Here is a 19,755-nt window from a genome sequence, read left to right as displayed (position 1 = left end):
TTTTGGGTCACACTCTTTTACTGTCCAAAAGACTGCTATGATCACAGGGATGGGCATCCTGGCCCCTCACTCCTCAGCACTCTGTGAGCTGACATAGTCCTGCAGAAGTGCCTGCACCTCTGCCCGTCGGCTCATCTTGGTGGCCTTGCCCTGGAAGCGGCCCTTCTTCCCTGCTCCTTTGCCTTCTAAGACTTCAGCCACCCTAGAAAACAGAGAAAGTTAGGAGATGGTTGGTGAAAAGTCAAAAATCAAGGGCAGTCCTCAGGGCCTAGAGGAAGGAGACAGGGCAATTTCTAGGAATCAGAGAAGGCTGATGCAGGAGACTGATGCAAGTTTGAGGCCAGCTTCAAAGACTATCCAAAAATCAAAACTGTTGGATGTATTGTATTGATTCGTACTTGGGAGGTGGAGACAGGAGGATCAAGAGCTTGAAACTAGCATGGGCTGCAGGGTAAAACCTTGTCCGAAAAAAAAAAAGCAAGAAGAAAAACAAAGTAGGAAGAAGGGGAAGGAGGGAGGGAGGGAGGGAGGGAGGGAGGGAGGGAGGGAGGGAGGAAAGAAGGAAGGGGAAGGGCAGAAGACAAACCTGACTCCAGGCCACATATGGTGCCCGTTAGGAATCTCCATTATAAATAACTGTTTTCCTTCAATGTTTCCAAGGAACACATATTACTTATCACCAATAATGACTGAAAACTCTAATGCTCAAAAGAACAGGAGTCATATACCTCTGGAGGTAATTTAAAACAATAAAAAAAGGCAGGCATGGTGGTACACACTCAGGAGACAGAAGTGGGCGGTTTGCGAGCTGTCACCCATGCTGGGGTGGGCTTTGGTGATGCAGCTGTCTTTGAGGCATTTCTGCTCCTGTAAGTGACCCCTCACCCATATTCCTGCAAGTGACCCCAATAAAACTCCTTGTTTCACCATGTAAGACTCGGGTCTGTCCCTGGACCCCAGCCTGGGGTAAGGAGACAGTCGTTCCTAATTCTCCAGGAACTGTCACATTAACACCTACTTCTAGGGATCAAATTTTCTTTAAAACAAACAAAAAATCCCTGTGGTTGATTCTCATTCTGCCACTTTAACTACAAGACCTCAAACACAGGATGTACGGTCCCTAATCCATCAAACGAGTAGTGCTGGCGTCAGCCCTCACCTGCTAGGCCGGCCTCACATCCTATGTGAACCATCATGGATGTGATGCCCTGCTACCTAGCACATGGCCGCATCAATATGTCAGAAGGACACAACTTCCCCACCCACTGCGCAGGAGCCCGTATCACATTACCTGGGCCCCAGGGTCTCCACGGCCTCCGCTGGCCCTGCCAATAAGAAGAGCCCAGCACCTTTCTCATCCCCCACAGTTAAGAACAGGAGGGTCTCCTAGGAGGTAAGACAAGGAGGTGAGCACACACAGGGTCAACTCCCTAGGGCCCATACTCTCCTGAGTCTAGAACAGGCAGCTCCCTCTGAACCAGAGACATCACTGATGCCAATGACATAGCCTTCCTTCACTCTGGCATGCTGGCCCAGCAAGCTTTATGAGAGCAGTCAGGAGGTCAAACACAAAGAGGAGGCAGCAGGCAGCTGACTGTCATGGTCTCACGACCACCACCCTTCCCCATCTCTGCTCTACCAGACACCTGATCTGCCAGCCACTATGCTCCTTGGCTACCTGAATACCTCTAAGCAGGCTTTGGGGCCTGGCCCTGGAGCCTCTCGTTCCCTTTAGGTAATGGGTTCCGGTTCCAGCATTTATCACTTCAAATTATAAATGCTGACAGACACATGTCTCTCAGGCTAGAACATGGCTCTTTGAGAATCAGTGCTGTGTAGAAAGCAGAATTACTTGAGCCCCAGGGAGACATTCCATAAAGGGTTTAAAAGGGCAAAAGAAACCTGGCAATCACCTATGCTAGACTATAGGGATGAAGAAAGGCAAGTGAGGCCTGAGGCAGAGGCCTCCGAGGGGTCTCTCAGCACACAAATCCAAATGCTTCCGAGCTTCCCTAACAACAGAGCTGGGATCGTGGCTAGTGCTAGGAAAAACAATCTGGGTGAAATTTTTTTCAGCTCTTCATGTGCTAACCTGAAGGGACTCAGGCTAAGCTAACTCCGTCAGTTCCACCTCCCAGAGCCTCTGCAGATAGAGGAGTACTCTCTCATTCCTCTTACCTCTGACCCAATCTCGTTGGCGATGATATTCATGAACTCAGAATCACCCTCTTTCCTACAACAAAGGACACAGGTATGAGACCCAGGATGAGGCAGCTCTGTGTCACTGCCTCAAGAGAAGGAGCCAGGCCAACAACGGACAGATTTCATTGCTTCCCATTTGAGCACACAAAGTTCCAGACCCCTCAGCATAGAGAAAATGCCCCCAGCTTCAGCAGTTTATGCACAAAGGATCTGTCAGATGGTGAAGGAAGCCAGGAAAGGAGCTAACGAAGCCGACAAAGTCCAGTAACACAGCTCCTGCGGTCTGTTCAGCCTAGTGTGCTGCTTAGCAAGCCACGCCCCACTGTGCACTGCCCCTCTCATCCCTCTGCCTGTCTCCAGCCCCTCCTCTCTCACCTGTGTAGCGTAACCACACTTCCCCAGTCTGGGCTGCTCCTGAGGCTGTGGGCAGTGTGCACAGCCAGGTCTCTGAGGAGACTCAGGTTGTTCTGAAATGGATGTGAAAACTCAGACAGGTGCAAGAGACAACAGGGAGCACCGTTCTCTCTCCTCCTGTGCAGCCCTCGAACCCCCGATAATCCACACATTGGCCCAGGCTACAGTCTCCCTGGCAGAGCCCAGGCCCTCTCCACTCCCCATAGTCACCTTCTGCAGGAGCTTGGTGGCATTCTGGAGCTTCTTCACTGCTTCCACGTGATCCTCAGCTCCACACCTATAAGACAACGGTTACTGGAGACTGGACAACTGTCCAGGTGTTTCCAGAGTTGGTGGGGGGACACCAACCAACAACCTCTCCTTGCTGGGGCGCCTTCCTCAAGATGGGAACATTCAAAGGGTCCCTTAAGCAACCGAGAGAGAAGATAGCAAGGAATAAACCATTGTGTGTGTGTGAGCTGCTGTCCAAAGCACCTCACCCTCCAGCTAGCAGATTATCCCATCTACCCCGCAGGTGGGAATGCTAAACTCCAGTGGTACAGGCCTGGGGAGCAGGGGCTGGGGGCGGGGCCTACTTCAGTAGTGTGGTCAGCGCTTTCTCTCTCCCATGACTTCGGTCCATCCACTTCAGTACCCGGTGCCCAGCCAGAAATATCAGGTTGCTTTTGTTCTTTTTCCCTTTCTCAGTGCCCAGAATCTTAATGACCTACACAAAGGGGGTAACACACACACACACACACACATATACACAGCACAGTGGCTATTAGGACACAAAGGCAAGAGAGATCAGACTCCCTCTTTAGCTATGAAGCAAGGAAGGGGAGACGTAAGAGACTCACCTGTCACTCCCAGCCTGCTCCCCAATAAGCTGCCTCACACTCCACAGCCCTTCCACACTTACCTGCAGGTCACTGAGATTGCTCACGTGGGTCCCACAGCACATGTTGGAATCGACACCCTCGATGGTAACAACTCGAATAGGCCCAGCGTGGTCATCTGGGAGACCCCGGCCCCGCACCTACAACAGGGGGAGGGAACAGGGCTGTCTGAAATTTGATGAGGAGCCCTTGAAGAGCCACTCTGTGGACACTGGTGCCTGCCTCCCGTCTCACCTGCTCCACCTCAGGGTCATCCAGGCTCAGCTCTCGCACACTCACAGGTAGCCGATCTCTGATTTTCTGATTGACACTCTGCTCAATGGCAGCTACCTGCTCTGCAGTCACAGAAGGGCTGTCCAGCTCAATCACACTCCGGAGTCTCCCTAATTCCCTGCCAGAAAAAGCAGCAGGGACACAGCAAGCTGAAAGTACGTGAGGAATGTTCACACTGAGCCTGTAATCCTAGGGCTTAGGACACAGAGGGAGGAAGACGGGACTTTAAGGTCGCCTTCCAATACATAGCGAGTCTATGTTCCTAGACCAGCAAGGGTACCTATCATCTCATACTCAGGAAACTAACTGCTGTGAACTCTAGGCCAACCTCAAACCACAAAGCCAGCCTGGGCAATACAGAAAGACTCTATCTTAAAAAGAAAAAAGAAATCCATAAATAATTGTATTGAATCCACATACAAAAAAAAAAAAATCTCATAGGTAGGGAGTGCCATTCCCATTTTGCAAATGCAGCACCATAAGGAACATGACCAAAGTCACACCAAGGCAGGACCATACTTAGCTCTGGGCTCTAAACTCTATGTTCTTTCCCAAGCAGGCAGATGTCCCTTCTCTCATCTCAAGTTTCTCCAAAGAAACACAAGGTCTTCCCATGACCCAGTCGGTCTTCAAGAAGAAAAGATGGGCAACTCTGAATATTTTATTTTCCTGTCCTAACCCATCGCTGGGAGAAGAGGTGGGAATCAGGGACCTATCCCATCCTACGCATGCCTTCGACTCACCATGACGTCGTCTTCAGCCCAAAGAGATGGTCAGCTACTGCTGTGATGAGATGCTGCCCTGAGCAGGAGCAAGACAGGAGCGAGTTGAGAAGCCCAGCCACACAGCCCCACGACAACATCATCTCAGAAATTCCCACTGAAGGACAGCCAGGCATTTTAGATACATGACTGAAAAATCACAGGGGCTGGGGTCTAGCTCAGGGGCAGAGTGCTTGCCTAGCAAGTAAAAGACCCTAAGTCAATTTCTAGCACTGAACAGGGGCACGGAGATCATCATGAGAATTCTCCTGGCAGCTTTACAGGGCCATTTCACAGTAATTTGCCAAGGTAAAGTAGCTCTTCAGAGGCGGGATCTGAGCTGAAGTGCTGGGGTGTCACTGATTCACTTTACTGAGCATCTGCCACATGCAGAATGCAGGCCCTGATGTCAGAGATGCAGGTGCACTCCTGACTGATGAGAGGGGAGAAGACAAGAAAAGGAAAAGGGGGCTGGAGAGATGACTCAGCGGCTAAAGCACTGGCAGTTCTTCCAGAGGACCTGAGTTCAATTCCCAGCAATCATATGGTGGCTCACAGCCAACTGTAATGAGATCTGGTGCCCTCTTCTGGCCTTCAGGCATACATGCAGACAGAACATTGTATACATAATAAATAAATAAATCTTGGGAAAAAAGAATAAAAGAAAAGAAAGAAAGAAGAATTAACTAGAATACATAAAGAACAAATAGTCAAAGCCCTGAGGAGGAAAGAGGCCTGATCTGTGCAGTAACATGTTCAAACGGATGAGTGTGATGGGGTGCGGGCAGCACACTGTGAAGAGGAGGCCCTGTAAGGCCAAGAGGCCCTGTGAGGCCAGAGCACACACAAGAGCAGGCCTGCTAGGGCTGCAGGCCTCAGTGAGGAGAATGGCTTTCCACACAGAACCACAAGGGACTGAGATGACCTGATTTTCTTCTTTTAAAGGATTATTCTGAGGCTCGGGACATAGTGCTGTGACAGAGGGTGTGGCTAACACATGCAAGGCCCTGGGTTCAATCTAGTGCTGTGACAGAGGGTGTGGCTAACACATGCAAGGCCCTGGGTTCAATCTCCAGTACAGCAAGAAAATAAAAGATTGCTCTATGGCATGAGGCCCTGGATTTAACCCTTAATGTGAGGAAAGGAAGGCTGTTTGGGGTGATGCACAGAAACAGAGGGGCAAGGAGCAAGACTGGAGGTGAGGAAATCAGCCAGGGGTTCACAGGGAGGAAGGCGAGGGCTGGGACAAGGACAACTGCGTGGAAGGAAGGAGAAAGATCCCTGAGGATAATCAAGACACCTGACCTGGCTCAGTGTCTCCAAAAGGGGCATCGATTTGAATGACCGAGGAAATGCTGATGCCCAACACTATATTAACGTAAGCCCAAGGAGAAGAGAACGGCCTTCCCACTTCATTTTGGGACATTATGAATCTGAGAACCTACATGACATCCAGATAGAAACATCAAGTGAGAACATTCCAACCAGCAGGAACTGAGGGGCCATGGTGGCTCATGTCTATAATCCAGTATTCAGGAGGCAGGCAGTCAGCCTGATCGACATATTGAATTTCAGGCTAACCAAGGCCACATAGGAAAACTGTCCCCCCATAAACAAGAAAGGGCTGACAAGATGGCTCAATGAGCAAGGTGTTGCCAGACAACCTGAGATCAACTCCCAAGACCCATACGGTTGAAGGAGAGAAGAGATTCCCACAAGCTGTCCTCTGACTGCTACAGGCATATCCCCTCCCTGATAAATAAATCATATTTTTAAAATGGAGGCTCTTCCAGGACTTTAATGTTTATGATGTTTTCACACTTATCGTATGCTGCCTGAACCAAAGCTAATGCTAGGTATATCCATCCTTCTAAAAGGCCAGCTTAGCTCCAGAACGGAAACCCCACTTCCATCATCATGACACTGCTGTTCCTCCCTTTCCTTCCTGGTCCCGTGGCCCTTACCTGAATGCTGCTGCATGTGATCAAACCTCCGCTCCCAGTCCACGCGGACCTGGACCTGGCTCCCAGGGGACAGAGGTGTCTGTGTGAAATGATCAGCCTGGGCCCCACGGCGGGTAACTCTCAGCACAGAGATGTCATTGATGGTACCACGATCATCAGGCTAGGGGGAGAAAGTCATCAACACTAGGGCAGTCCTCACCCTACCAAGATGCAAAGACACACTTGGGAAGCTCTCAGAGAGGCGGGCACTGAGTTTTCTAGGGGACAAGGAGACAATGCCAAGTGAGATGGGCCCACTTTGTTCTGACAGGACTTCCTGTCCTCTTGCTGAACACCTACACATGCTGTTCTTTAGGGCAGCACAGCAGAATTAAAACAAAAAGAAGTACAGTGTTAAAGGCGCTAGTAAAGTCCAAAAATCTTTAGTCCTCATTGTTGTCACCTTAGATTATCTATTTAGAGACTATCATTAATAGTTCTAAAGTGACCTGAGTGCTCCTGCCTTTAATCACTTAGTCCTTACCACCGATGCCACAATAGATCCAATGATAATCGTCATTTAGGAAATTATCAAGTGCTAGCTGTTCACAAGGGACTGTGCCACCAAATAACACAATGGAAAGACACATAGATCACAGCACAGGAACGAAATCTACTAAATAAGACACACAGATCACACCACAGAAACGAGATCCACCAAATAACACGATGGGAATAAGACACATAGATCACACCACAGAAACGAGACCCACCAAATAACACGATGGAAAGACACATAGATTATATCACAGAAACGAAATCTAAAGAGACCTAATAGTCTTGGGGGATCTGGGAAGCCTGAAGGAAATGATGTGTAATATGAGTTTCAGGGCAGATAAGATGGCTCAGAGGTTAAAGACATTTGCTACCAAGCCTAAAAACCTGAGTTCGATCCCTGGGATCTAGGTAGGAAAAAACTTACCCCCACAAGTCCTATCTCACACATTCTCTCTCTCTCTCTCTCTCTCTCTCTCTCTCTCTCACACACACACACACACACACACACACACAAATAAAAATAAAATGAATAAGTGTAATTTTTTTTGGTTTGGTCCAACAGCTTCAATTTGGACTTATTTTTGGATCATTTAATCTTATAACAACAAAAACTGTTAGTGATATGGGAACAAAATAAATGACTTTTTTCTAATCGTGAAGTAGAATACAGAAAACACAATCTAAAGTGACTTTTACGATGGGCCTGACTGAATAAGTGTAGTTTTAAAAATAAGGAGAGACATTGTATAGATACTTGAGGGTTTTTCTTTAGCAGTTCAGGGTGTCTCCATGTGGGAAAATAAGGAACTGATTTAAAAAAAAAAATTAAAAAAACTGTGGAGACCACTCTCTGTTGCCTGTAAGAAAAGATGTAGGACATGTGGCTACTTCTCCAGCACCATGTCTGCCTGCATGCTGCTATGTCCCACCATGATGATAATGGACCAAACCTCTGAAAGTGTAAGCCACCTCAACTAAATGTTTTCCTTTATTAAAAAAAAAACAAAAACAAAAACGAGGGCTCCCCCGCCCACAAGTCTACTGAATTCTCTTGAGCCACTTCTGCTTCAGATCCTCCATGGCTCACTGGTTTCCTGAATGGAGTCTATAAACCTCGTACACCCCCCAGGGCCCTCTGAACTAGCCTCACTCAGCTTCCCAAAACTGTCTCTAGCTCTTTCTCCGCGTGCACCACGGCATTCTTTTATCTACAGTTAGATTTAGCTCGTTCTGTCAGGCTTCACTACCCTTGTTTATGCTGTCCATCTGGCTAGTGAAACCTCTCTTATAATGCCGATTTATGGTGCCACTCTCTTCTTAGACCCCGCCGCCAGGCTCTCCATCAGAGCACTGAGAAGTCAGCTCTGAAGGCCAGTCCCCTCTTCTGAACTCCCAGCAGCATCTTTCACAGTCCCTGTGAAAAACTTCGTGTTAATTCCCACCTCGGGGCCTTTGCACAGTTATTCCACCCGTCTGAAATCTTTCTTTTGCTTGTACCGAGAAGTCTAGAATGCTCTCCACAGAGGAGAGCATCCCACCACTCTCTTTCCCGGGACCCAGCTTTATTTCTAGTGGCATTATTATGGCTTACACCTGGCCTCCGGGGTTGTATGTGATAAGCACTCCATGTATGTAGAGGCACTGTCTTGTTCACCCGTTATCTTCAGCGCCTGGAATATGACACACTGCGTGTGTCATGACTACATAAGCATAACTACATTGCTGAATGAACTAACAGTTGGTTTACTGAGGCTAAGGAAGGGCGAGTGCATTTTCTGCAGGAGCGAATAGGAATGTGGGGGTCCCCGGGAGCGGGTCGGGCTGAGGCTGCTCCTGGTACCTGGCCCCCGCCCTCGGGGAAAAGCAGCGTGTCTTCCAGAACCACATGGAAACCGCTCAGCACTTCTTTCTTGCCGCCGCTCGCGTCCGTCTGCAGCTCAGCAGGGCTGCAGGAGACCACGGTGGTGGTGAACTGGGAACAGAGAGGGAGGCGAGTGTGAGCCCGCGGACGCTGAGATTGCAGCCGGTCCTCCCCCTCCCTCCCGGTGGCACCCTCAGTCTCAGGACCCTCGCCCACCAGACCGCACCTCCCGCGCGTAGCTGTCGCGCTGACACAGAAACGCCATCACGGACTCCTAGGCCCTGGACACCAGCGCACGCCGAAGAGCCGGGCGGAGGACGGCGAGCGACCCGGGACAAACTTTCTTAAGCGTTTCTGCGCAAACGTGATAGCGTAAAGTAGGGGGCGTAGTTTGATCCAATTTACTGAAACTGCTAACTACAGGTGTTCTGTCTTGTTTTGTCAACGTTTTAAGACTGAAAGACCACAAAACAAAATTCACAACTTGATCTGAGACGTTCTTCAGTCTTGGGGCCATGTAATTTGAACTGGGGGGCTCTGCTGCATGAAGGTGGAAATAAGAGGGACTGGACAGAAATAGACAAGGCATGTGTGTTAATATTTTATTTAAAATAACATCCATAATATTTCAGCATGTAATTTTTTTAACTATAGGGAAAAATGTAACCCACAAACCTCAGAAATTTGTGATTTATGATAGTTTGGATTTTTAAAAATATTTATGTGTATGTGTACTAAGTTACAGGTAGCCTCACAACCCTGGTATGGGTGCTAACAACCAAACTCTTGTCCTCTGAAACATACACTACACACTCTTTATCACAGAGCTGTACAGGAAGCTACGGGTCAAGGGCTGACTGGGATGTCTATCTGGGTGAGATGAAATCCCCTGACTTGGATACAAGCCTGTCCAGTAACAACTCCTCTCTGCAAAAGGGGCCAGAATCTCTGACTAGGCTTCCCAGAAGGAGGGGAAAGTGCCAGAAGGAAAGAGACAGTAACACTCCTAGAATTTACTGTAATCTCTTTCTTCTTTGGCCTTTGCTTTACCACATAGAAACATGTGTCCAAATAACCCCCAGCATCCCAAGCACAGATTCTTTTTTTTAAAAAAAAAGATTTATTTATTATGTATACATAATATACATAATTATATACATAATATAATATATGTATATTTATTATGTATACAGTGTTCTGTCTGTCTCCTTGCTGGCCAGAGAGGGCACCAGATCTCATCACAGATGGCTGTGAGCCACCATGTGGTTGCAGGGAATTGAACTCAGGACCTCTGGAAGAGCAGTCAGTGCTCTTAACCGCTGAGCCAACTCTCCAGCCCCCAAGCACAGATTCTAAGTCAAATCAGTGGGAGAAACTGATTTCTCAGTGGGCACAGAAACCCCAACAGCCAGCACCTCACCTTCCCTCCTAGCTAATGCAGGACCACACTGGAGCAACCAGGAGGAAGACCTATGGCATAAAGAGGGACTCTTAAGAAAGAGCTTCTGTCAACTTTTAGGAAATGGAGAAATAATTTAAAAAAGAAAAAAAAAAGAAAGAAAGAGCTTCTGCCAGGCGGTGGTGGCACGTGCCTTTAATCCCAGCACTTGGAAGGCAGAGGCAGGCGGATCTCTGTGGTCTCTGCCAAGACCAGTCTGTTCTACAAGAGCTAGTTCCAGGATAGGCCTCAAAGCTACAGAGAAACCCTGTCTCGAAAAACAACAACAAAAAGCTTCTGAGGAGGCAGATCTTTGTGAGTTCAAGGCCAGCCTGGTCTACAGAGCTACCAGGACAGGTTCCAAAGCTACACAGAGAACCCTGTCTCCAAAAATAAAAGAAAGAAAGATCCAGCAGGGCACATACAACACCCATTGAGGGAAAGGCAAGAAGGAAAGAAAGAAAGGAAGGAAGGAAGGAAGGAAGGAAGGAAGGAAGAAAAGCTTCTGGAAAAGTTCAGAGGTCTCAGTGGATCTTGATGCATAGCAAAACAGTTGATGAAGGTGCATCACAGCTTTTCAGCATGACAGAGGTAGCTACAGCCTCCTCCCAGCTCTGCTGTCACAGAAAGTTAATTAGTTGCTGCATCCGCACTATCAGAATCATCCTGAAAAGAGAAGACAAAGCATCAGTCATTGCTATGGTAACCTTCAATGATGCTGTTCACACACCCCCACACCCCTACCCCACCCCACCCCTGCTCTCATAAAATCCTAAGTCACAAATCTTAGGAAGCTAAGACCAAAGGAGTCTAACTTTGGATAATGAGTTGAACCACCAGGAATTTCAAGCGGAGTTATTGTTCTTTAAAGCAGCAAAGACACTCATCAGAGCCAGGTCTGTTCTAAGATGGGGAGGAGGAAGGGGGAGGCTGAAAGAACACTCAACCTCATGTGTGAAATGGTGTGAAATGCAGACTTGGTTAACGCAAAGAACTACTGTGTGCTAAAGAATGGAATACACATTCTTTTTGTTTGTTTGTTTTGTTTTGTTGTTTTTCGAGATAAGGTTTCTCTGTAGCTTTGGAGCCTGTCTTGGAACTAGCTCTTGTAGACAAGGTTGGCCTCAAACTCACAGAGATTCACCTGCCTCTGCCTCCTGAGTGCTGGGATTAAAGGTGGCTGGAATACACATTCTTACATGTTTGTGTTACTTTTTCTATTCCTTTTTGGAGGGTGGGCCTCCTGCATGGTGGGAAAGCATTCATCCATTGAGCTATATCCAACTCTAATGTGTCATTTGTAAAGGCTAAGAGGAAACCAAAAGATCTAGGAAAGGCATTACTTACGTCTAGATCATCCATGGCAGGCGGAGGTCTCTTGGTGCTGACCTTGTTTAAAAGCTATGGGAAGAGAGACGCAGTCATGAGAGATGAGAGAAAAGAAGTCTGAATATTAGTAGAGACAGGAGAATACCCCCAGACCCAGCCATTAATCGGAGAGAAGTCAATTGATATTCTTCTATGTCTCTTTCTTTTCTTTCTTTCTTTCTTTCTTTCTTTTTTTTTGAGATGATTCCCTTTCTTAAAAGTTAATGGCAGGGGCTGGAGAGATGGCTCAGAGGTTAAGAATACTACCTGCTCTTCCAAAGGTCCTGAGTTCAATTCCCAACAACCACATGGTGACTCAAAATCACCTAAGGTCTGGTGCCCTCTTCTGGCCTGAAAAGCATACAGGCAGGCAGAACACTGCATGCATAATAAATAAATAAATCTTAAAAAAAGAAGTTAATGGCAGTGGGGGGCAACTGGAGAAATGGCTCAGAGGTTAAGATCACTGACTGTTCTTCCACTGGTCCTAAGTTAATTCCCAGCAACCACATAGTGGCTCACAACCATCTGTAATGAGATCTGGTGCCAACACTGTAGACATAATAAATAAATAAGTAAATTTTAAAAATTAATTCTGAGACGGGGGGGGCTGGAGATACGGCTCAACAGTTAAAAGCACTTCTTACTCCTGAAGAGGACCTGAGTTTGGTTTCTAGCACATGCATAGTAACTGACAACAGTTAATCTCAGGCTGGGTATGTTGGTAACTTGCTTACATCTGATACTAGAATTTAAAAAGTGGAGGCAGGAAGATCAGGAGTTCAAGGCCAGCCTCAGTTCACTACCTAGGAAGTTTTCAAGGCCAGTCTTGCTACCTGAGACCCTGTATCAAAAGGGCCAGGGCCTGGAGGGATGGCTCAGTGGTTAAGAGCATTTACTGCTTGAAACCAGGTTCAGTTCCCAGCACCCAAATCAAGCAGTTACTGCTCTCTGACCTCCTCTGGCACCCACATTCACATGGGACATATAAACTCACCAGAGCACACATACATACACATGATAAATTCAAAACCAAAATACCAAACAAACCAAGATGAAAATGACTGAAAATACTTATTTAAGGTGGGTGTGGTATCACAGGCCTATAATCCCAGTACTCATAGGCTGAGGCAGGAGGATTGAAAGTTCAAGATCAGCTTCAGTTACATAAGTAGACCCTGCTGGGTGGTGGAATCGAACACCTTTAATCCCAGCATCGTGAAGGCAGAGGCACACAGATTTCTGTGAGTTCAAGACCAGCCTGGTCTACAAGAGTTACAGGTCAGCTTCAGTTACACATAGAAACCTAGTCTCAAAAAAAAAAAAGAAAGAAAGAGAGAGAGAGAGAGAGAGAGAGAGAGAGAGAGAGATATCCTGTCTCACAAAAGAAAAAGAAATCAATTTAAACATATTCAGAAAGCACCCTCCTTATCTATTTAAGTGGGGGGTTTGCTAGTCCTTTTATAATTGAACTAAGGAGTTTCTGGTCTTCTAAAACTAAATCACACATGGCAGGTGTTGTTTATCAGGAAGAAGTGATTTATAGTATGAATTTTATACTGGCTGGTATTAGATTCCCATGAACTTTTCTAGGTTAGGAAAAGAAAGAAAAACACAAAGAATCATAGATGAGAACAGTAATTATAGCCTGGCGGTGGTGGCACATTCCTTCAGTCCCAGCACACATACACACACACAGAGAGAGAGAGAGAGAGAGAGAGAGGGAAAGAGTTATTAGGTATTAGGGCTGGAGAGATGGCTCAGCCCTTAAAGGCTAGGCTCACAACCAAAAACCTTTTACAGAATGCAGGTACTACTCTGCAAACAGCAAGTGAATTTGTGTGAAATTTTATTAATATGGGCCGGCAAGATGGCTCAGTATCAATAGGCATCTGCTGCCACGCCTGATTACATGAGTTCAATCCCCGTGACCTACACATTAGAAATAGAAAACAGACTCCCAAAGGTTGTCTTCTGACCTCCACAGGGGTTCTATGACATGTGTGCACCTGCTCCTCCAAAATAAACAAACAAAATGTATTAAGTTTTTTGTCTGTTTTGTTTTGTTTTTTGAGACAGGATTTCTCTGTGTAACAGTCCTGGCTGTCCTGGAACTCACTATGTAGACCAGACTGGCCTCTAACTCACAGACATGCACCTGCCTCTGCCTTTCAAGTGCTGGAACTAAAGGTGTGCGCCAGTCCTGGAACTTGCTCTTGTAGACCAGGCTGGCCTCGAACTCACAGAGATCTGCCTGCCTCTGCCTCCTGAGTGCTGGGATTAAAGGCTGCGCCACCACCGCCAGGCTTAAGGCCTTCTTTTAAAGACGGCTCGACAGCTAGGAGCACCTGCTTCTCTCCCTGACGATTCAAATTTTGTTCCCAACTCCCATGGGCCGACAATTCACAACCACCTGTAACTTCAGCCTCAAGTGATCTAACACATGCATACACAAAAATAAAAATAACAACACTGGGCATAGTGGAACACACCTTTAATCCTATACTCTTAATTGGGAGATGGGGGGAAAGGGCATATCTGTGAGTTTCACACTGGTCTATATATAGCAAGTTCCAAACCACCCAGAGCTACATAGTTAAGATCTTTTCTCAAAAATAAACAAATGAAATAATAAATTTTTATTTTTCTCTTTTAAATTTCACTAATACTTACTGCTCTTATTTCTGCTAAATAAACAACAAATAAAATATACAGCATATCAGCACCAGGGAGTGGCCTGCTTAGGGAGTTTCAATAGCCCTGCCCGGCCCTGATGATTCCCCAGTCGGCTTAGTGCAGACAGACACAGTACCGAGATGGGCTGCAGGGAGCTGTGCCTCCTACCTCTGCATAATGCTCCACCTGAGCCAGTTCCACCTCGTCATCTCCTTCCCAGTCTCTCCAGTTATCAAAGTCCACAGAGAGCCACACGGGCTGCAAGAGGAAGCATAGGTGTCACAGGCAGGAAGGACAGAAGCACGAAAACATGAACTACTTAGTGCCAAACACAGCCAAGAACAGGAAAAAGCACAGAGTTCTCTCCTCCAAGGGCTGATGGACAGGCAACTCAGCATCCTAGAACTCAACCAAGCAGGACAGATAAGCTGTACTTCCTGGAGCCAGAGGCAGCCCTTTGTTGTGGGGTATTTGTACACTGTGGGAAAATGTATTGCTGTGGTTGGTGTAATAAAAAGCTCAACAGCCCAAAGCTAGGCAGCAGGTATAGGCGGGACTTCTGAGCCGAGAGGACTCTGGGAAAAAGAAGGCAGAGTCACTGGTCAGCCTTGAAGGAAGCAGCTTGGCATCGCCCAGAGATGAGGTAACGAACCACGTGACAGGATAGAATTTAAAGCAAATGGGTTAATTTAAGTTATAAGAGCTAGTGGGAAAAACCTAAGCTAAGGCCTAGCTTTCATAATTAATTTTTTAAAAAGATTTATTTATTTGTCTGTTTGTTCATTAAGTATGCTGTGTTCTGCCTGTATGTCTGCCTGCAGGCCAGAAGAGAGCACCAGATTTCATTACAGATGGTTGTGAACCATTATGTGGCTGCTGGGAATTGAACTCAGGACCTCTGGAAGAGCAGCCAGTGCTCTTAACTGCTAAGCCATCTCTCCAGTTTGGTTTTTTTTTCTTTTTTTTAAGATTTATTTGTTTATTATGTATACAGTTTTCTGTCTGCATGTATGTCTGCAGGCCAGAAGAGGGTACCAGCTTTCATTACAGATGGTTGTGAGCCACCATGGGAATTGAACTCAGGCCCTCTGGAAGAGCAGTCAGTGCTCTTAACTGCTGAGATATCTCTTCAGTTTTTATTGTTTTAGCTTTCATAATTAATAATAAGTCTCCATGTCATTGTTTGTGAGCTGACTTCTCAAAGAAAAATATGACTATAAATAGTGAGGACCAGGGTGCTGGAGAGATGGCTCAGAGGTTAAGAGCATTGCCTGTTCTTCCAAAGGTCCTGAGTTCAATTCCCAGGAACCACATGGTGGCTCACAATCATCTGTAATGGGGTCTGGTGCCCTCTTCTGGCCTGCAGGCATACACACAAACAGAATATTGTATACATAATAAATAAATAAATATAAAAAAAATAGTGAGGGCCATATTCCAAAGTGCCCACAGTTAAAGCCAGGTGTAATGCTGTAGCCAATCATGCCAGCATTTTTTAGGTGAAGTCTAGAGAACCAGGGGTTCAAGATCATCCTTAGCTATATAGCAAAATAAAGTTCAGCCTAAGCTACACGAGTCCCTGTCTCAAGAGAAAATTGAATATTCATACATAGACATTTAAAATAATTTTTTATTTTTGTTGGGGGGTGTAGCTTTTTTTTTAACTCTTTGCTCTTTGGAGACCCGCCACCCAGCTCCCTCCCAAATAAATAAGCAGAGACTTATTCTTACTTTTGAATGCCCAGCCTTATCTTGGCTTATTTCTAGCCAGATTTTCTTAAATTATCCTGTCTACCTTTGGCCTCTGAGCTTTTATCTTTCTCTATTTCTGTATATTTTTCTTTCCTTCTTATTTCATGTCTTGTTGCGTGTCTGAGTGAATGGCCCTTGGCATCCTCCTTTTCATGTCCTTCTCCTTCTATTTGTTCTTTCTGCATGCCAGTCCCACCTGTTCTTTCTCCTGCCTAGCTATTAGCCATACAGTTCTTTATTAGACCAATCAGGTGTTTTAGGCAGGCAAAGTATCACAGCTTCTCAGGGTTAAACAAATGCAACATAAAGAATGCAATCCATCTTTGCATCATTAAACAAATATTCCAGAGCATAAACAAATGTAACACATCTTTAACTAATATTCTGTACCCGGGGGGTGGGGGGTGTTTTATTGTTGTTTTGTTGTTGTTTATGTTTGTTTGTGTTCAAGGCCTAGAACTACACTAGAAACCAGTGTAGCCTCAAACTCACAGAGATCCATCTGCCTCAGCCTCATCCTCATGTAGGGATTAAAGGTTTGTACCACCACACCTGGCCATATTTTGTCTGACCCGATGTCTGTGCACCAAGCTCCTGCCTGGTGCCCATGGAGGCCAAAAAGGGTGTTAAATCTTCTGGAACTAGAGTTACAAACAATTCTATTCTGAGATACCATGAGCTAGAAGTTGAACCTGGGTCCTCTGGATGAGTAGCTTAAAAACTGAACCATCTCTCCAGTCCCATGACTTACAATAAAAATGTTCAAATCGCATTTATATATTTATGTATTTATTTATGATTTACTTACAGGGAGGGACATGTCACTACACACAAATGGATGTAACACTTTTGAGAGTTGGTTCTCTCCTTCCACCATGTGGTACCTGGGCCTCAAACTCAGATCCTCAGGAGCAAGCACAGCTGTCTGCTGAGCCATCTCTCCAGCCCCTACAATCTACATTTCTTAATGTCTGCAAACAATCAAAAATTGTGCATTGTGCATGTTTCCAGGACAGGATCCAAAGCTAAAGCTACAAAGAGAAACCCTGTCTCGAAAAGCTAAAAAAAAAAAAAAAAAAAAAAAAGCCAGGCAGTGGTGGTGCATGCTTTTAATCCCAGCACTCAGGAGGCAGATGCAGGTGGATCTCTGTGAGCTTGAGACCAGCCTAGTCTACAGAGTGAGTTCCAGGACAGCTAAGGTTATTACACAGAGAAACCCTGCCTCAGAAAAGAAAAACTATGAATGTTAGCTGGATGGTGGTGGTGCACACCTTTAATCCCAACACTTGTAAAGTAGAAGCAGGTGAATCTCAGTGAGTTCAAGGCCAGCCTGGTCTAAAGAGGACAGGCTCCAAAGCTACAGAGAAACCCTGTCTCAAAAAAACCAACAAAAAAATTGTGAATGTCAGTAGCCAGTCAAAATATTTTTTAAGATTTATTTGTTTTGTGTATGAATGTTTTCTCTGCATGTATGTATGTGTACCATGTGCCCATGAAAGTCAGAAGGAAGTGTTGACTCCCCTGGAACTGGATTTACAGATGGTTGTGAGTCACCATATAGAGCTGCAAATTGAAATCAGGTTCTCCTAGAGCAATCAGTGCTCTTAACCACTAAGCCACTTCTCCAGCCCCTCGAAATATTTTGTTGTTATTGTTTCTCGAGACAGGGTTTCTCTATGTAGCTCTGGCTGTCCTGGAACTCTCTCTGTAGATCAGGCTGGCCTTGAACTCACAGAGATCCACCTGCTTCTGCCTCCTGAGTCCTGGGACTAAAAGTGTGTGCCGCCACTGCCAGGCTCAAAATAACTTTTTTAACTGTGAAGAAAACTACTAAAATAAATGTAAAAGCCAGATTCAGCCAGCAGGTGGCCAACTTTCAGCTTTTGGAAGAGGGAAGAGTGTGGAGAGTCTCAAGTGCAAGACTGACAAATCAATGCATGCTTAACAGACCACCCTGGGAGCAATGGAAAGGGTGGGTGAAAGATGGGACAGAAAATATACAGCAGACTCCCAACAAAGTCAGGCGAAAAAGTCCATACCCGTAACGTCAACATTTAGGATGCTGAGACAGAAGGATGGCAAGTTCAGGGCCAGCCTTAGCTACACAGATATAGCCTGTCTCAAAAACACAAACACAAAGAGAAAAAAAAGACCAGAAAACAAAAACCCAAAATCCAGAAAAAAAGAACTCTTCCCCCAATGAACTCTGATAGATGCAGTCTAGACTGAGAGGAAATATATAAATTTCAGAATATTTGGGAGATGAAATATACAGGACCCAGGTGACTCACTGAATACTGACTTGAAGGAAGGCAAACCTGAATCCAGATGTGAGTTTGGTGCCTGGGTACGTAGAGAGAGCACACGGATAAAGGGCACAGAAGGCGCAGACCACGCCCCACACACTCACCTTGATATCCTCCTTGGTGAGCCGTGGCCAGGCCACCTTCTCCTTCCATTTCCTCACAAAGCAAGTGATAGAGCGACCAGAGCGCTTGTCCTGGGAGTCCTGTCAGACAGACAGCCTCGTTCTTAGAGGCGGTTTTAGCATAAACCCCCAGTTTCCTTGCTTGGCCGGCCTGTCTGTCCAGGCCTGACTATTGTCACCCTGCCCTCACCTTGGAGTTCACCTTGGCATAGAACTCAATCTCATTGTACAGCTCCACTCCATCACCGTTCCTGCAGCTAAAGAGACGGTAAAGTTGAGACATAGGAAGAGTGAGGGGACAATCCGGACACTACGCCCTTCCAGAGAAGGCCACTACCTGAACACAATGCGGTGATCCTCAATGAGCACCTTCACGTCGGTGCTGTCCTCAACACAAAACTCCATGAAAACATATTTGGGTCTGTCGTACCACAGGGTCCGGGCGGGCTGCCTGAGGAGAGCGGAGGTGGGGCTTGGAAAAGTCTGAAGGCAATAAGGAGAGGCGGAGGAGAAGACAACAGAGTCGAATGTGGTGCCACTGAACCAGATGGAGGGGAGTGGGTGGAGTGGGTGGGTGGTGAGAATAAACGAGGAAAGACAGGGGAAGGAAGGAGTTAGGAGGTATATTCAGAGCACACCACCGCTCTCACCCACAGCTACAGAGACCCGGAGTCCAGCGCTTCGGAGGATCCGGGCAGAATCAGCAGCCTCTACAAGATGCGGGACAAGGAGTCTGCAGGGAGAGGGGCAAGGGACTAGGATCTGTACGATGGCGGCCTGAAACTCACCGTTCCATAGTGACTCCAGCTGCCCTGTGGGTTTTGGAGTCCCAGGCAAGGGCCTCTATCTTTAGATCCTAGGGACGCCCCTAGCAGCTGCCTCTCCTTATATGGCAGGGGTAAGGGTTGAGAGCAAGGGAAAGGTGGCTTGACAGCAAAAGTGATCTGCATTCCAGAGGGACTCTGGGAGCGTTTACTGCATCCCTTCACCTCTCGGGGTCTCCAGAAATATACGGATCAGGGATATATTTTCCCTCCATGGCCAGGGAAAGGGCTACCCTAGACACTGTATGCAGGAAATCACTTGTCCTCGGCCTCCTTCATTTGTTTTCCAATGCAAAGTACTCGTGTGTCCAATTCACAAAATGCACTAAAGAAGTTTCCAGAGGGCGGGTCCTCGGGAGACGGGAGGCGTGCAGACCCC

General features: G+C 46.6%; 2 protein-coding genes across 4 annotated transcripts; both read right to left on the bottom strand.

The window, feature by feature from the left end:
• Aarsd1 (alanyl-tRNA synthetase domain containing 1) lies at positions 1 to 9,236 on the bottom strand. The gene is made up of 12 exons (XM_048445727.3): positions 9,117 to 9,236; positions 8,870 to 9,001; positions 6,493 to 6,652; positions 4,511 to 4,568; positions 3,729 to 3,885; positions 3,518 to 3,634; positions 3,192 to 3,322; positions 2,827 to 2,893; positions 2,578 to 2,669; positions 2,179 to 2,233; positions 1,292 to 1,386; positions 1 to 202 (listed from the first exon to the last, which is right to left on the bottom strand). The coding sequence occupies exons 1-12, from the start codon at positions 9,153 to 9,155 to the stop codon at positions 67 to 69; spliced, it is 1,239 nt and encodes a 412-aa protein (XP_048301684.3). The 5' UTR covers positions 9,156 to 9,236; the 3' UTR covers positions 1 to 66.
• Positions 9,237 to 9,478: 242 nt separating this feature from the next.
• Ptges3l (prostaglandin E synthase 3 like) lies at positions 9,479 to 19,702 on the bottom strand. 3 transcript variants are annotated; one of them, XM_048445731.3, is made up of 7 exons: positions 19,341 to 19,684; positions 18,890 to 19,003; positions 18,743 to 18,809; positions 18,535 to 18,633; positions 14,541 to 14,630; positions 11,676 to 11,729; positions 9,479 to 10,994 (listed from the first exon to the last, which is right to left on the bottom strand). In XM_048445731.3, the coding sequence occupies exons 1-7, from the start codon at positions 19,346 to 19,348 to the stop codon at positions 10,959 to 10,961; spliced, it is 468 nt and encodes a 155-aa protein (XP_048301688.1). In that variant the 5' UTR covers positions 19,349 to 19,684; the 3' UTR covers positions 9,479 to 10,958. The 3 variants fall into 3 exon arrangements, with proteins under 3 accessions (XP_048301688.1, XP_048301689.1, XP_048301691.1); XM_048445732.3 differs by having other exon boundaries at positions 19,203 to 19,341; XM_048445734.3 differs by lacking the exon at positions 14,541 to 14,630 and having other exon boundaries at positions 19,341 to 19,702.
• Between the last annotated feature and the right edge of the window lie 53 nt (positions 19,703 to 19,755).

This window comes from Myodes glareolus, chromosome 9 (assembly GCF_982192425.1).
Source record: "Myodes glareolus chromosome 9, mMyoGla1.1, whole genome shotgun sequence".
NCBI classification, from domain to species: domain Eukaryota; kingdom Metazoa; phylum Chordata; class Mammalia; order Rodentia; family Cricetidae; genus Myodes; species Myodes glareolus.
The sequence above is the reverse complement of the archived record's forward strand: the minus strand, read 5'-3'. Positions and strand labels throughout refer to the sequence as shown.

Coding starts and splice junctions, on each gene's coding strand:
- Aarsd1 (XM_048445727.3), bottom strand. CDS start 9,155: ATGGCGTTTCTGTGTCAGCGCGACAGCTACGCGCGGGAG. Junction 3,323..3,517: donor GCAATCTCAGTGACCTGCAG/GTAAGTGTGGAA, acceptor CCCTTTGTGTAG/GTCATTAAGATTCTGGGCAC. Junction 2,670..2,826: donor CCACCAAGCTCCTGCAGAAG/GTGACTATGGGG, acceptor CATCCATTTCAG/AACAACCTGAGTCTCCTCAG.
- Ptges3l (XM_048445731.3), bottom strand. Junction 18,810..18,889: donor GATCACCGCATTGTGTTCAG/GTAGTGGCCTTC, acceptor CCGTCTCTTTAG/CTGCAGGAACGGTGATGGAG. Junction 18,634..18,742: donor ATGCCAAGGTGAACTCCAAG/GTGAGGGCAGGG, acceptor TCTGTCTGACAG/GACTCCCAGGACAAGCGCTC.